The sequence below is a fragment of the Primulina eburnea genome, chromosome 2, assembly GCF_022965805.1.
Source record: "Primulina eburnea isolate SZY01 chromosome 2, ASM2296580v1, whole genome shotgun sequence".
Classification (NCBI taxonomy): Eukaryota; Viridiplantae; Streptophyta; class Magnoliopsida; order Lamiales; family Gesneriaceae; genus Primulina; species Primulina eburnea.
The window spans coordinates 41,046,830-41,063,284 of record NC_133102.1 but is presented as its reverse complement, the minus strand read 5'-3'; the positions used below and the strand labels follow the sequence as shown (position 1 = coordinate 41,063,284).

Sequence of the window (16,455 nt, the reverse complement as noted above, 5' to 3'; positions counted from 1 at the left end):
AAAGAACGGAAGAACTTGACCAATTAAGAACAAAAACCGATGTTTACTGAGACAATAGCTACATACAACAGCCATACATTCCGCAACTTTTATATAACAAGTAACAACTTTACTTCAAGAGAAGAAAAGGTAAACACAGATTCAATATCAACACCGATTACAAATATTAACAATGTAAAACAAGTTACATAATAAGACCGGGACATCTATAATTTATGAAGATTCGTCCAGTTCATGGAACATTTCATGCTAGTTGGCTACCGCAAAAATCATGAAATATCAAGTAAATATATGATTGATTAGTCAAACAGTGCAGAAAGTTTAATCGATTGAAAGTTCGAAACAGTGTTAATGATATGCTAACCTCAATCAACCTCGTGTGATTGATCATGCTCAACGAAATCTAAGGCGTCTTCCTTGGAGACAACATTAACACGGCTGACTCTGTTTTTGTGTGTCACACCATAAATCTTGTCAGCGACTTTCACAAGCTCTGGACGAAAGGTCGTGGTTATGAACTGAGTGCCAGCCATGTCTGCCATTCGACGTACCATATCTAATCAAAGAAGTTAAAGAAGCACAGAGAAAAAAAATAACAATACCAATTGTTAAGTTAAAAAAACAATTATGCACTCAACACTATATGTAAAGGCATGGACAATAAAGAACAAGAATCGAGAATTCAGTTGGATGGCAATGGAATGTATATTTGGGATGGCAAAACTTATGATTCACATTAAATTTATTATTTGTTATTTGGAGTTCTTTGGCACTGGGCGTCTAACGACTGACTAGAAGTCAGAGGATTTTCTATCCCGTTAGCAAGTTTTTCTTGCATACCAGCTCATGGAAAATTCCAACACAGCACCTCTACTACTTCATGAGTCGAAAGATTGATAAGAAACTTCAAAAAGCAGCTCAGAGTGAAGGATACTTCCAACAGCAGTTCTGTACTGAGGATCAAGTGCAGCATCTATCTCATCAAAAAGATAAAATGGAGCTGGATCACATCGCTGAATGGCAAAAATTAAAGCCAATGCCACCACAGTCTTCTGACCTCCAGATAATTGTTTCATGGACTGAGTTTCCCCTTGCCCGGTAAAAGAAACCTACCACATATAGAGAGAGCAAGTGGGAAAATATCAGATCAGAAATCACATAAGAACTACACTAGCAAACAGCCAAGCACCATGTATTGTGTGAAGTTCTCTGAGATACCACATTCGGCATTTAAAGATGCTCCAGTTTACTTTCAGCTTCTCATTAAAATTGCATAAAAATAAGTGCGCGAGCTAAAAACCAGTACAATAAAAGATAGTCACTGGTGATGAAAGTGAAGTTAAATGTGTTTTTTCTTTAGAACAAAATATTAGAAAGCCAAAGAAAATAAAAACATGCCTTCACTTTGACACCAATGTATTTCTCGATCCTCCCCTCTGCATCTGCAGGACGAGGATCATCATCATCTTGGTCATTATCAATGTCATCACTGTCCTGTAAATCCATCAAAAGTTTCTCATCAAGGTAGTGAAATATTGAAATTTAAAATGAAAAGAAGAGCAATTGCATCTTACAGTTGATTCCATCACCAATCAGAACCTCATTAAGTTTCCCAATATTGATGCAAAAACCAAAGATATATTGGCTCCCAGTAGTTAAGCGTTTGCTAGTTAGTTTGCTTTAGAAATAACTCAGATTATCATTACTGGTTCGTTAAGTTCTAACTTCTAAGAACATATGCAAACCAAAGTAAAAGCTTGGTCCTTGGCAGTTAAATTACCTCCAATCATACAATGAAGTCAGAAGACCATAAAAATGAGGCAGTTTTACGTTTTAAGTTTACACACTAACAAAAAATTATTGACCTATATCAAAGAGCACAAAGATATCATCTACATCAACACATTTCATCAAATAGTCCTTCAAGACTCATGAGAATCAGGTAAACCATATTGTGATAGAATATGAAAAGGAACAAATAAAAGATCACTAAAAATGCACCAAAGCTTATGACACAAACCTTTTTCTTCATCATAACCAAAAATCCATGACCTCCTTGCACGAGTTCCGAGAATACTTCACGAAAATGCTTAGCAACACCTTTAAATGTACGCTCAATTGATTCATCTTTTCTCATATCCAAAACTGATATAAGTTCTTTGATTTTCTACCAAAGGAGTGGGATTTGATATTAACATATAAGTACCTCCAGGTACATATGCTAAACAATATCAGAACTACAAGAAATAACAGTACCTCGTCACCCGCATTCAACTCAGCTTGTCTTCTTTGTAGCTCTTCTCGTTGCTCGGTAAAATTTACATATTGATCAAGTGCTTTTTTGTTTACATGGCTGAACTGCTGCAGTTGCTCATTACACTTGTGAAGCAGCTTATACAGCTCTTTAATGTTTTTCCGTTTGTAACTAAAATTCACATCAGACGAAGATAAATTATGAAACTGGTCCATAATGAGAGAAATAATACATGTAATGGTTAGCTTTTGACATAGCATGAAGAAGGGACAAGAGAAAGATAACACGAGAATCACAAGCTTCTGTCATTATGCTTATAGTAAACCATTTTATGAAGAAAAGAACATATGATGGAAATAAATGATAAAGGGAATCATTATATCATTTCAGATTTAAGCATATTTTCTACTATTTCTAAATTTCCCCCCAACTTGACCATGGAAATATGAAGTTAAGTGTTTTAACTTGTACCAAAAAATTGTCTTGGGTCACATTGCACCATGATAAACCAAGATTAGAGGAACAGGTGAAGTCAAAGTTAGAGAAATTGGGAGCAGTCAGACAGAGATCTGATATCTCATCTTTTGCTGAGCCGCAAAAGAATAGCCAAATAGAGTCCAATCAGATAGACAGAATTCAGCTTTTCATCTTGAATTCAATAGTTTCCAAGAGAACTATAATTGTTGACATATTCCCTTCTGTCACAAATAAACGATGATTCGTAACTTTATAAGATAAATACATGATATTTCCCTTAGATGATTGAATGCATAGTTCAGGATCTACTATAGTAAAGTGTCTATCCGAAATCCAGAACTTTTTCACATAAGTTTTATCCTCTGACATGATCAAAGAAGTGTTGGTCGTTTCTCTAATAGTTTTACAATAATGCCAGCAAATGTAACGTCAAAGCAAGAACATAGCCCCTTAACAATGTTCCATTTCAATCGAGGCTACAGAATTATGCACAATTGCAAATTACAATTTTCCCCATTAAATCTACATGTATTTTTGTCACCACAGGAAAAAAAAGCTATTCATTTACCCCTTTTTCTATATAAATATATCTAAAAGAATATTTTTCTACATAAAGTAGAAGAATAAAGGGGAAAATAATACGCTTGTCAAAAAATTTCAAAAAATTGATCAAATCTACATGAAACTTCACATTTCAAACATCGAACTCAAAAGCAGATCCATTAACAGTAATTACGAAATAAACCGAGGAATCCAACACATTTACAGGAAAGTAGTAAAACTTCAAAGATGAGGATTACATTTCAAACGCATCGGAAGATAGAGGACCCAGTTCCCGAATCTTCTTTGAGTACTCCTCTTGTTTGGCCAAATATATATTTTTCTTACTAAGTAGTTGCTCCAGTTCTTTTGCTTCATCCTGCAGAGTGGATTGGTACCTATCTTCCAAATTCTACAGTCAGAAGCACTGTATTAAAATCTCAACTGAGAGAAACCCAGGCACATACACATAGAGGAAAGCAGGTAATTAAGAGGTGGAGAAACCCTCCTAAAAAAATTGTCAGAAAACTACACCTGGATAAAATACTACCTTTAGATTTTCTTTCTCAACTTTAATCTCTTTCAATTTCCGATCCCTATCATCGATGCTATCAGACGCTCCTGCATAACATATTACACGTTGAGTTCGCGAAGCATGATTAAATTCAAATTAAAGTTTTCAAAAAGGAAATATGTCCTCACTCTTCAGCTGTTGAGTCAGTTGATCAACTAATGACTTTGCATAGGCCAAGTCCTGACTTTTTAACTCAGCTTCTTCTTGTAACATATCGATCTCTCCCGATGATTTGACAGCCTCCAACTCTTCTTTCCGCCTAACTAGATTCGTAGATAGATTCATCTCAAGCTCATCTTTTCTTGTTTCAGTCTGTCAAAGGACACACGTTACAGAATCAACTATATGCCAAAGAAAACGTAATCAAGCACAAACTGTTTGTTTATGTACGCATTCATTTGCTAACCTCCATCCGAGAACTCCTGCAAGTGATTAGCTGCTCCTTAAGCTTAGTTATTTCAGGATTCAACCGAGAGAGCAAGTCTTTATCTTCAGGTGTCAAGTGATCAACAAGTTCTGTTCCCATTTCATCTTCTTTCATTGAAATATTAGCTCTATTCTGCTCTATTTGAGCTGATATACTGGTGAGTAACTTTTCCTGTAAATTTCAACCAACATAATGTATTATAATATTCATACTGTCTTATCACTAGTCATTTATAGATGTTGACGCACTTTCTTTTCAAGAGACTTAGAAATGGACTGCTTTTGCCTCTCAGCATTCATCGCATCCTGCCTAATCTGTTCAAGTACAGATTTCTCATGAGCCAGCTTGGCATCATTTCTCTGCTGCTCTCCCACCAGTTCATTGATTTTCTGGTCAATCTGTGGGACACATTCAGTGAAAACAAAAGGGCCATACATTGCACAAACAGTAACGTGTAGGACCAAACATTGATAAATAACTAAAGAAGGAACAATAACTAAAAGATGCACAGATACTTTCCCAAGAAATGCCACAATTAAATATTTCTGGACAGAAATGCACAATACAAATTCACAATCACCCATGGTTTTCAATCGGTGGTGGTATGCTAGTACCTTATTTGTTACATAAAAAACATGGTGACAGGATGTAGCACGTGCATGTTCTATGCATATCCACACATGCATGAGAATAACAACGTCCAGACAATAAAAATCTTTATTTATGATAGCAACCACAAATACAGAGATATACAACCCCACCCATAAACAAACTATAACAGGTCAAAAATGTCATCAATCGATATTTCAAGGTATCATTTATATACAAGACTAACTAGAAACACAAGGGAGCCAAACAATGGATGCATAACAAGAATGAATTGGTAATATGCTAGAAGGTGAAAGTTAAGAAGGATATCTTGAAGTTTGAATTTAACTTTCTCCAGTTCAACTTCCTTCATGTTAATCGACTTTGTATTTTCTCTAATGGTCTTCATGAATTTCAGTTTTGAACGCCTGTAGTCATAAAATCCCCCAGTCATGCCACCTTTTTTGTTTACTTGATCACCTGCATCAAATGATTTTGTGAAGATCCTGGCAAGAATAACCAAACAACAAAGAGGGTGAAATTCACACTAACCTTCTAAAGTGATGCAGTCCAGGCCATCTGTACGGGCAACCCTCGTAGCAACATCTAAATCACGGCAAATTACAGTCTTTGCAAAAACCTGTAAATTAGAGGAAGAACAAAACTAAATAAGATACGCCATAATTAGTAAACCTGACAAAAACCACGAGGCTTGTTGACAATAAGACATAAAATCAACATGCACGAATATTTTCTTAATTTGGAAAATGCTAGCGATGCCAAAGAGAAACTGATCATACTTCCAACCCCAGTACAAGTAGGTAGTGCCAACTTAGGTGACAAGAATCTCTCTCAATAAAGTCAAAAGCAGTTTGTTGGAAACATATAGTATTTTGGTATTTGTTATATTAGTAGTAGAAACGGCCAAAAGGGTTTAGCAAAATATGTTTTTGTTCCTTTAAATCTTACGATTTTATACGGTTAGAATTTAGTTGCTTAGGTTGTATATAAGCCATTCTATTCTCTATAATTCTTCTCTGATTCATAAATTTACACAAACTTCGGTACACTCGAACGTGGTACCAGATCTAAGGTTCTAGGCTTTACTTCCACACAAAAATTTCCCATCCAAGTGCAATTCTGGAATCCGTTGCCTTGGGGAGTGCTTCTGGTATATACTCGTGAAACATTGGAAATTTTTGCTGCTTAGAGCTTCGGTTAGCTGCGATTCAGCCGTAATTTTGCTGGAATTCATTATTGTTTAAGTCAATTCGCAACCAAATTCAATGATCCACTGTACACCCACCCTTCCGACAACCCAGGTATGAACTTAGTCCATGAACAGTTGATTGGATTGAGAATTATGGAATCTGAAGTCGAGTTAAGTTAATAGCATTGTTTGCAAAGAATAAGCTTGGTTTTATCGAAGGAACTTGTCTGCGTCCTGATATAGGCCATATCATGTTACACCAACGGGAGAGATCTAATGACTTGGTGTTGTCTTGGTTAGTTAATGCCGTGTCTTAAGGATGTTTTTTGAGGTATTGTGTGTTCAACCGATGCTTCGGTGGTTTGGTCCGATTTGATAAGATCAATGGATCTAGAATATTTTCAATCCATCGAGATATAGGGCAGTTGAACCAAGGAAATAATACTGTTTCAGTGCACTACTGCAAACTTAAGCAACTCTGGATGAGAATGCTTCTTTAGTCACTCTTCTTTCATGTGAGTGGGCAACTGCCCGTAAGTATATGGAGCATGAGCACAACAGCAGTTGCTAAAGTTTTTAATGGGCCTAAATGATAGCTTTACATATATCAGGAGTCAAATACTTATGATGAATCCTCTGTCCACTATTGGTCAAGCCTTTTCCATTATCTCTCAAGAAGAGTCGCATGGGTCTTTGTCCTCTACGAATGTGCCAGCAGCTGTGTTTTACTCAGTAAAAGATAAGGGTGATAACTTGAAGAAGGGTGTGGTTCGATGTGATCACCGCAACTGGACAAGGCATACTAAGGCTACTTGTTACAAGTTGATAGGTTATCTACCCGGCCATAGATTTCATTAATCATGTAACAGAGGTGCTGCTAAGAACAAAGCAAGAATGGACTTGCTGCAGTGCAAATGACTGATGGCTGCAAGATAACAATTTGCCAACTGAGACTCATAGTTTTCTGCCCCTCTTTTCACTCCTTCTCAGTTATGATCAACTCACTTGCATTCTTCCAATGATGTTGTCGCAAACATGGCAGGTAACTTCTCTGAATCTGGTCCTACAGATTGGATAATCAATATGGGTGCTAATGAACACATGACTGGCAACTTATCATTGCTTCAAGGTGCCAAATCTTTAGCTGATCTTTCTAGTTCAGTACAATTTACGAATGGTAGCATACTTTGCACTAGTCATATTGGATCCGTAGCCCTGTCCAATACAACCAATCTTTCTCAGGTCTTACATATTCCCAACTTTCATTTCCACCTTTGTATCGATTTCAAAATTCACAAAGTCTCAAAATTGTTTTGTTGATTGCTATCCACACTTCTGCCTCTTTCAAAACCTCAAGAGTGGGAAGCTCGTGGGGATTGGCGAGGAGAAGAATGGATTATACCATCTCAGAACAAATTTAACCCAGAATATTGCTCTACTGCTGTACATTCTTGGCCTCACACTTTGTCTCGATGTAGCACTATACATTTCCAGCATTCCGTTATTAATTGTAATTCTGTTAAGAATAATGTTTGTCGTCAACACTTAGGACATGTGTGATCACCTTGAATGCATTCATTGCCTTTTATATCAAAGGATCTATCTGTCACATTGTTCAATATGTCCTCAATCAAAACAAACTCGTGTGAGCTTTCTTAAAGCTAGTTTATCTAAATCTTTATCTCCATTTCAGCTTACACATGTAGATATTTGGGGTTGGTACACCCACATACAATGGGAAGCACTATTTCTAACAATTGTTGATGACTTTTCCAAAGGAACTTGGGTTTATCTCATTGCACTCAAAGGTAGAAGTCCTTAAGATCCTTACCCAATTCTTTGTCATGACAGAAAATCGATTTTCCCAACAGATTAAAGTCATTCGAACAAACAATGCAACTGACTTTTTTAAGTCTGCGTGCAGATCATTCTTGTCTGCCCTTGGTGTTATTCACCAAAGTTCCTACCCATACACACCTCAACAAAATGGGATGGTCGAGCGGAAACATCGGCATGTCCTCAACATAGCCAGATCTTTGGGATTTCAGTCCTCACTGGCTCTCAAACTTTGGGGCGGTTGTGTTCTAACAGCTGCTTGCCGTCTCTCTGACTAGGCTGCTTGTCCTATGTCTCGTCGTTCGCTCATGGGATACTGTGTTAAATTTCTCTGTTGTCCTGGAGAACCGAGAAGCAGAGCACTGTGTCACGATATTCCGCCGACCCTTATCGAGCAACGGCTACTGCCACACATTAAGTTACTTGGATTGTTGGTCTTTTAACAGATATGAGAGTTAATTTAATGGGGCTGGCCACTTTGTATTGCGACAACCAAGCCGCATTACACACTGCCGCGAATCCCATGTACCATGAACAAACCAAGCACATTGAACTTGAATGCCGCTTGGTTCTTGTGCAGATTAAAACTGGTGTGATTTGGACAGCCCATATTTCGACAAATCTTCAACTTGCTGACATCTTTACTAAGAGCTTGAGGAAAGATCGACATATTTTCTTATTGACCAAGCTTGGTGTTCGAAATCTGCACCAATCTTGAGGGGTGTGTTTTATATATATATTATTTTGGTATTTGTTATATTAGTAGTAGAAACGGGTTTAGCAAAATACTTTTTTGTTCCTTTAAGTCTTACGGTTAGGATTGAGTAGCTTAGGCTGTATATAAACCATTCTATTCTCTGTAATTCTGTTGTGACTCATAAATGAAAATGAGTTTTTACTCGAACTTCGGTGCACTCGAACACAGTTGTCTTTCACCAAAAGATAGTGGCTGGATAGTCGAAGAAACTTTATTCAAAGATCAATTTCAACTCACGCCACCTACCTTTGTACCAGTGCACTTAAGATAATAAAAAGTCAAAAAAGTTCTGGTATGAGGCCAACCTGAGCAAACGCAGAGTTATAATCCTGGGAGAACCTTAACTTCTTCAAAAGCGGTACCACATCAGAACTCTGTGGATAAGTAACATGTGGAGCTTGCACTCTGTTTAATGGGATGAATGTGACCCGACCGCCTTTCTGTGCGTTAAGGTGCCTAATTATCTTGGTTGATATTTCATCATTTTCAACCACCACGTGAAATAAGCTGAACAAAGAGGAACATATAATTGTAGGCTTGCCAAATGGAAAACATGCTTCCAAAAACTTAGAAGTCATGTGTAACAATGTGTTGCATGTTTCTTCTCTATTGATGTTCCTCTGGCGTACCATTAAGAGGAACAGGAGGAATAAATAGTTATGAACTGCAAAACTAAATTAAAGTATCTGTGTAGGTATAACAAAATTTGTTATTACCTGTTTCCAGCAGTAACTTCAACTGCTGTAAAAAACTTTTCATCACAATCCAGCAACTCAAAAAGAGGGCCAAACACACCACCAATTTCATTCTCTCGGCATATTCTTCTCACAGAATTCAGTCCTCTTCTTATATCCTGAGCGGGTCAAATGGAGATAAAATTTAGATAGACGAAATATTAACGAAGGAATAGACTTAGGATGAGCATAGCAGAAGGGACTGAAAACAGAGATAACTGTTAGACCAATATTAGGACTCAGACTCAACATGAGAGCTAAACCAAATTGGATACTCTTATGGGGTAGGATAACCACCCCTCAAACTTTAAGCATCACTCTACAATTTCTCATAAAACTAAAAACTAATAAAAGATTGTATCAATAACACAATATTTATCCCCTGCAAGAAATGTCAGCGAAGATTTTACAATCAAATTTCTCCAGGAATCCAAAATAAAGTCACATAAAACCAAAACAGTAGCAACAGCAAAGAGTAAAATTCCGAACTAAAAATGCCTGTAGGCATCAGTCTCTCAAGCATTGAAATACAAGAAAAGGAAATATCATTCTGCAAACTTCACCAAGTACTGTATGACAACACAAAGGGAAGATTGTTATTCATAGACAGAACAAATACGAAGAAAACAATTCAGGTGATGAGACAAATCTTTCAGAATCTTTCGACTCAATTGTTCTTTTAGTACAAAGACGACCATATTGGAGACAAACATAAAAAAAACCACAATCTTTATCTTACGTGACCATCAACAGAAATCCCCAACTCCTTCAAAATTACTTTTATGTTGATCCCTGGACATTATGATCGCCATAATTTTGTAATGCTCTATCACCATAGCCAAAACTTCCCTATCTCCATTCTTCTCATGAGTCTGTTACATATACACTCACCCTACCCCGGACTCTAAGAGGATCCACTACATTTCCATCAGTAGATCAACATTTTAATCGCTGCTGTCAACCTGACTGAAGTTAATCAACAACATGCTCATAAAAATACAATAATAGTAAGAGGAATACCAAGTTCAATAAGCTACATCTATGTTTTATTGTCAAATAAACTTCTGACATCAAGCACTCACACCAGGAGTCGCGTGATCAAGGCTTTTCTCTGCTTTCACAACCTCTGACTTGAGCTGTTCAATTTCAGCAGAAAGCTCACTCTCTCTTCCCCACAATGACCTTCATATTGTTAATAAGATTAGACTCACCGCACAAGGAAAAAGTAGAACATCTGGCAAAGAACAACGATAGAAATAATCATACTTTCGCTCGTCATGCAACTTGTCTCTCTCCACTTTGTAATGGTTGTAGCCTTGTCTATATCCAGAAATGAGAGATTCAAACTCAGCAGCTTCACTTTTTCTGCCCTTAATGTAGGCGTCTTGCTCTCTGATATCTTTTTCAAGCAGATCAATTTCATCCCTAAGTTTTCTCTCCTGAAGGATATAAATTTCAAATCTTGTTAATTTCCCTCGATACCGTGGAATACGCATTCTTAAGAAACAAAATAACTCCACTACAGAGTAAAAGGACTATGTCTAGAATATAAGATTCCCAATATGAAATATAGATAACAATTTGGTTGAACAAAGGACAAAACTGCAATTGGCTGTAATGCAAACACAGATTTGATTAACTCACATACAACATATCTCAGAAGGAAACTTGAGAAATAAATTAAACCTCAGCAATTCAAATTAGCCACCAAAAAGACATGATGAAATGTACTTCAAAATTTACCAAATCATCCAAAAGTCTCCATGAAAAAATTTCAAGACAAATTTAGTAACAGTAAGGAAAGCACCTGTACACGGTTAGAAGATAACACTTGTTCATAGTCCTTAATTTCTTTTTGAAGCCACTGGTCACGAGCGGTTTTACTTGCAAACTGGGTAGCACGGCCCTGTTTCTGATACAGAATGCTAAGCTTCTTTTCACGTTCCATAATACTACATAAAACGAAAAAAATATTAAAATAGAAATTATACAACAACCTAGAAATACACTTATGTACAATAATATGGACAAACTAAATAATAAGTCATGAGAAAGTGTTGAAGTACAAAGAAGGTTATCCTTCCACTGTACATCCTCTAGGAATGAAACAGCTAGCGAAACAACAATCACGCAGCCTCTTCCTCTAAATGCCGCTTCAGAATATGCGGAATAGATGGGAAAATGTTTTTAGAAAAAGTGCATGGGAAGAGTAAAATATGATTTACGAGGACAAGTTGCAAATTTCTTGCGTGTTGATTTGATTTTAAATCTGAATGTGTCCTTAATGTATAAAGTAAAATGAATAGAAAAGTAACATGTCCAAGCCATGGAAAAGGGGTGAGATTCAAATTGTCCCCTTCCCAGCCTGTCAGTGCCAACCTGAGGAAGGAGAAAGATACATACAAGAAACATAACATAATATCCTAGCTGTATTGTTGCCATAGTTTATTAACATAATCTTGAAAATACATCCGTACAAGGATAAAAAACTGTATCAAAATTCAGATTAAACTCAACTAACTTCGAGAAGATTGGGAACAACTATTTCTAGCCCCACTCATTTACACCACATAACCAGAAAGTTGCAAGAGGTGTTTCAGAATACAATTGTACTTGAGAATAAACTCACAAAGGACGCCCACATAGATAACCTTAAACTTTGATGTAAAAACTTCCTTTCCTTCCAGGAGCAACCAAAAATTAAAAATTCAACTAATCAGACAGGCAGACACTATAATATCATTTGGATGAAAAATCAAAATTTGCTTGCTGCTTTTGTAAATCCAGATTATAGAGACATCAAATAGATGATGGAACAAGTTAAACATTTATGAATACATGGAAAAGTAATAACAAACCCTCGAGTCAACTTCTCCTCCTGCCCAACTTGGTTCTCATACAGCTCGTTGATTGTTTTGAGCTCGGTGTAAGATCCTTGAATTTCTTTATCCAAAAGTACAAGCTGTTTCACAGCATCCTCCTGTAATACAAATATTAAAAGATTTCACTAAATTATAACTTCATTCTAAATACATCCTCCGAGAAATCAGAAATTAATGAGACTCCAGTTTCAACAGCACCTTGGCTTTAATATTCCCCTGGATCTTCTCTTGCAGGTCTCTGTCATCAAGCTCAAGTTTTGCTCGCTTTTTAATAGCTTCTGTCCTTTGTTTCTCTATTGCTTCTTTTTCTCTGCTTAGAATCTGAGCTTCTTTAGTCAGATCCTTCAGAGACTTGTCCAACACTTTTGACCTTTCATGGGCATTTGAAACACTATTAAACATCTTGGCAGATGTTTCAGAAACAATGTTTCGAGCCTCTTCTATCTGAAAGTCGAGTAAGGGACAAAATGACATAAACTGGCAAGACAAGGCAAAGGGAGCTGACAGTATAGCAATTCACATACATCTTTATTCGTTTCTTATAAAAAAAATTCACATACATCTTTCGACAATAAACTTTACTCGGATTAAATGATTTACAGAGAGGACAAGCATGTAGTAAATGATGTCTTGTCATGTGGTCATGACAATTGGTGATGTGATTAGAATTTTTACACATTTGGAACCAAACACACTTTTACACCTTATGAAATCAGTGAGTAAATAAATTGTATCAGTCAGTTAAGTCGGGTGTACAACCACAAAAGGATATAGTACTTATTTACTTAAAATCTTGTTTGCTAATAAATTGTATCACTCAGAAACTGAAGCTTAAGTCAGGGCTAGACTCTGTTTATGCACCAGTCTTCTACACTTCCAATAAGAACCAATTTCTTTGACCAAAAACAAACAAAAGATAAAATGTGCATTTAAGAAAGTAGGAATACTCATGAAGTAAAATAGTAAATTTACAATAAAAGGATTCATAAGTAGAGTGTGCTATAAAGTAATAGTTTATTCTGTTGTCCCATAGCCAGGTTCTACTCAAACAAATTTCCATGGTTCAGAAAATCAAAAGTCTTCTTTTTGGAAGGAGGGAGAAATATATAGAATTTACAAGATTTTTTCAGATAATGACTGGCAAATAAGTAATTGAGAAGCTCAAGGTTACTAATTTTGCGTGGTAAGAACTAAGAAGAATAATTCTGGACACTGAATATCTGTTGTGGGACATAAAAAATACCCTTTAACATACCACAATCACAATGCAATGATTTCTTATTGGGAAAAATAAATCTCAATTCCCTTTAAAAGGAAAGAAGACTGCAAGAATGTAAAATAACAAACCTCCACCAATTTCTGCTTGGCATCATGAAGTTCCTTGTCATAAATAGTGTATTCTAGAGATTTTCGCTGCTTATCAAGTTGCTGGTATTTTTTTAATTCCTCTTTTTCTTCATCAAGTTCCCGGAGTCTGTCATCCAAGTATTGGACAACCTGAATAATTTGCTTTTTCTTATTACCTGTAGCAAAAAACTGTTAGACAGAAATAAAAAGATAATTCAAGAATAAATAAAGAAACACCTGCCTGTCTCCTGCATGATTTTCAGACTTTCACGTCTTCTCTCCTCGTAAACTCGAGTTCCACCAATTTCTTTCAGCAGATCCAGTCTCTCTGAATCCTTCATCAATGTTAGAGACGCTATCTGCAAAAAAAGCATAACAGTTCGTGAAACCTGCAACAAGCAAAAGAAAGGAAAACAAGAAGAAAAAATTTCCAGACCTTTCCCTGCTGCACAACATAATACGGATTAGAACGAGAGAATCCAGCACTTTCCAGCAGATTCATGACTTCTGTCTTCCTGAAAGCCACAAACAATCACACATCCGATCATCATAGAGGAAGAATTTGGAAGTAAGGGAACAATGATCAGGCACAATATAAACATATCCACGTGGGGAATCAAATTGATACACACGTTATATGTTTTCCATCCAAGAAATATTCATCTTTTTTAACACCAATAGTTCTCCTCAGACGTACTTCCTCCTTGTCAACCTGTAAAAGAAAATTTAAAAAAAAAAAAGAAAAAGGAAAAAAAAATGACCTTAAACAAGTTGTTTTATGAATCTGAGAACAGCCCGACAAACCAAACCAGATGAAAATATTGAAAAGCCACATGTGCTTGACAAAACATACAGTGCTTCTCTGTACACCTAAAAAACAGTCAGCCTTCGTAGTTTTGCATGCAAATACCATCAAACCACAAATAAATAAACTCCAGGGTACGATCAAAGCCTAAAATAAAATTTGAAAAATCTGGCCCTCAGCCCTAACAAGAGAGCTCCATTAGTTCCGCAAGTAGTTCATAGAATATACGGGCAGCACAAGTACATATCCAAAATCCAGGGGACCCCAAAATAATATTATTGACGTGTGTAACTAAATTTGAAGGAATGCAGTGATGATATATACCTTCTCAGTACCAGCACTACACACATTTGATCGCGAGTGACAATTTTTCTTTGCGGTAAATTTGTTGGTTTAGGTCTATTTGGTTACGTAACTAAAAAGAAACACTTCTGAAGATTTACCCATGAGGGTTTAACTAAAACAGATGCAATTCTCATAACAAATTTCATCATGCGAGCAATTCTAGTAAGATGTCTATGAATCATATGATCATTACTGGAATACGGTTGTCAGAGTTATCGAACACGATCTCCACAAACGCAGATAATAATTGGTGGCCTGCACCTTCCTGCACAGCCAGAAAAGTAGGAGCATTTATTGCCTCAGAAACTAGGTAGAATAATAAGGGAAACTGCAGAGAACAACTTACATGAAGCAACGCTTGCCTTTCTTCGCTGCGTAGGTTATGAAATAAATCGCTTATCACAAAGCGTATTGCTGAAAATATAAGTTCATTTGGCTTAGATTCAGTACTAAAAAGAAAATATCAGGAGATAATATTTCAAAATGAAAGTACCATGGAAAAAGTTAGATTTGCCAGATCCGTTAGCACCAACTGCAGAACATAATATTCAATTCAGTGAACAACTACTTCTCTAGTACTCAACGTTCTCAATCCAGATAAGTGTATTGGTAAGAAAATAAACCGAAAATTCAAAAATTGGTGGAAATTAAACTGATATACCAACACAGTTGACTTTGGGACTGAATGTTTCAGTGGCAACTTGCTCCCGGTAACTCTTAAACCCTTCTATTACAACCTAGAACGTAAGTATGGCATGCACGTAAGTGAGCAAGAATGCATAACACGATAGTAAAAGTAATCGATTGGGATGGAGGGGTGCTTAGTTACCTGCTTTATGTACATGGTGATTTTGAGAATCCAAAACGTTTGCAACACGTCTGCGATATAAGAAACGAAATAAAAAATTTAAAAAAAACTAAATTAATTAAAATTCAAATCCATACACCACTTCATCCACAAATGAAAATGAACAATTATGCTCTGAAGAAACATAGCCAAAAAAAGATGCATCATAAATTCAAAAAAAAAAGCTACATAAAGAAGTGAGTAAATAAATCAAAATAGAGGTTAGACAAGCAACCCACAGAGCTTGAACAGTCGGGAGATGATAAAAGTGCAGATTAACTCCAGTGAAGATAAATAGAGCCAACAAAACCCTAGTAATTTTGGGTTATACGGAATCTGGAACAGGAAGGAATCAGTAGAGAAAATTTACGAGTCTGAAAACTTGTAATCACTTCCCACTCACCAGTTTAAGGCGCTGATTTTGAGCTTTGTTGAATTCAATGGCTTCCGCTGTACTGAAAATGGAGGGAATTGATTTGACGAGCTGCGAGATTTTATGACACGAGTCTTCCCGGTTTCTTTTTCGACAATTTTGTTGCGTTTTAGAAAAAATAATAATTAATAATTACAATATTACATGTTATTTGCAGTTTTTTTGCATTTTATTTATTATTTTCAAATTAAATATTTTATTTTTTTATTACGAGTAATGTTACTGCTTATACAATTAGAATTACAATTATGTTATGTCTCCTTTTATTTACTCATATATATTCCAAGTCTCAAATAGTATCAGAGTCATATTATTAGTTTTGGTTTATGATTTAGCACTTTTTCATCTCAATGAATATATTTGGAACGAAAGAAACTGTTCAAAACAGTTTAAATGAAG

General features: G+C 36.1%; 1 protein-coding gene across 1 annotated transcript; it reads right to left on the bottom strand.

Moving 5' to 3' along the window:
* Positions 1-23: 23 nt before the first annotated feature.
* On the bottom strand, positions 24-16,163 carry LOC140823211 (structural maintenance of chromosomes protein 3). The gene is made up of 30 exons (XM_073184418.1): positions 16,027-16,163; positions 15,606-15,655; positions 15,438-15,513; positions 15,270-15,308; positions 15,123-15,190; positions 14,970-15,041; positions 14,259-14,338; positions 14,063-14,141; positions 13,868-13,985; positions 13,627-13,802; positions 12,478-12,723; positions 12,256-12,377; positions 11,205-11,349; positions 10,664-10,836; positions 10,480-10,579; positions 9,380-9,516; positions 8,969-9,170; positions 5,413-5,500; positions 5,144-5,340; positions 4,521-4,661; positions 4,252-4,443; positions 3,974-4,157; positions 3,822-3,892; positions 3,532-3,683; positions 2,257-2,425; positions 2,021-2,167; positions 1,399-1,494; positions 935-1,109; positions 366-556; positions 24-261 (listed from the first exon to the last, which is right to left on the bottom strand). Exons 2-29 carry the CDS (start codon positions 15,618-15,620, stop codon positions 366-368), a joined length of 3,651 nt encoding a protein of 1,216 aa, XP_073040519.1. The 5' UTR covers positions 15,621-15,655; positions 16,027-16,163; the 3' UTR covers positions 24-261.
* Positions 16,164-16,455: the final 292 nt, after the last annotated feature.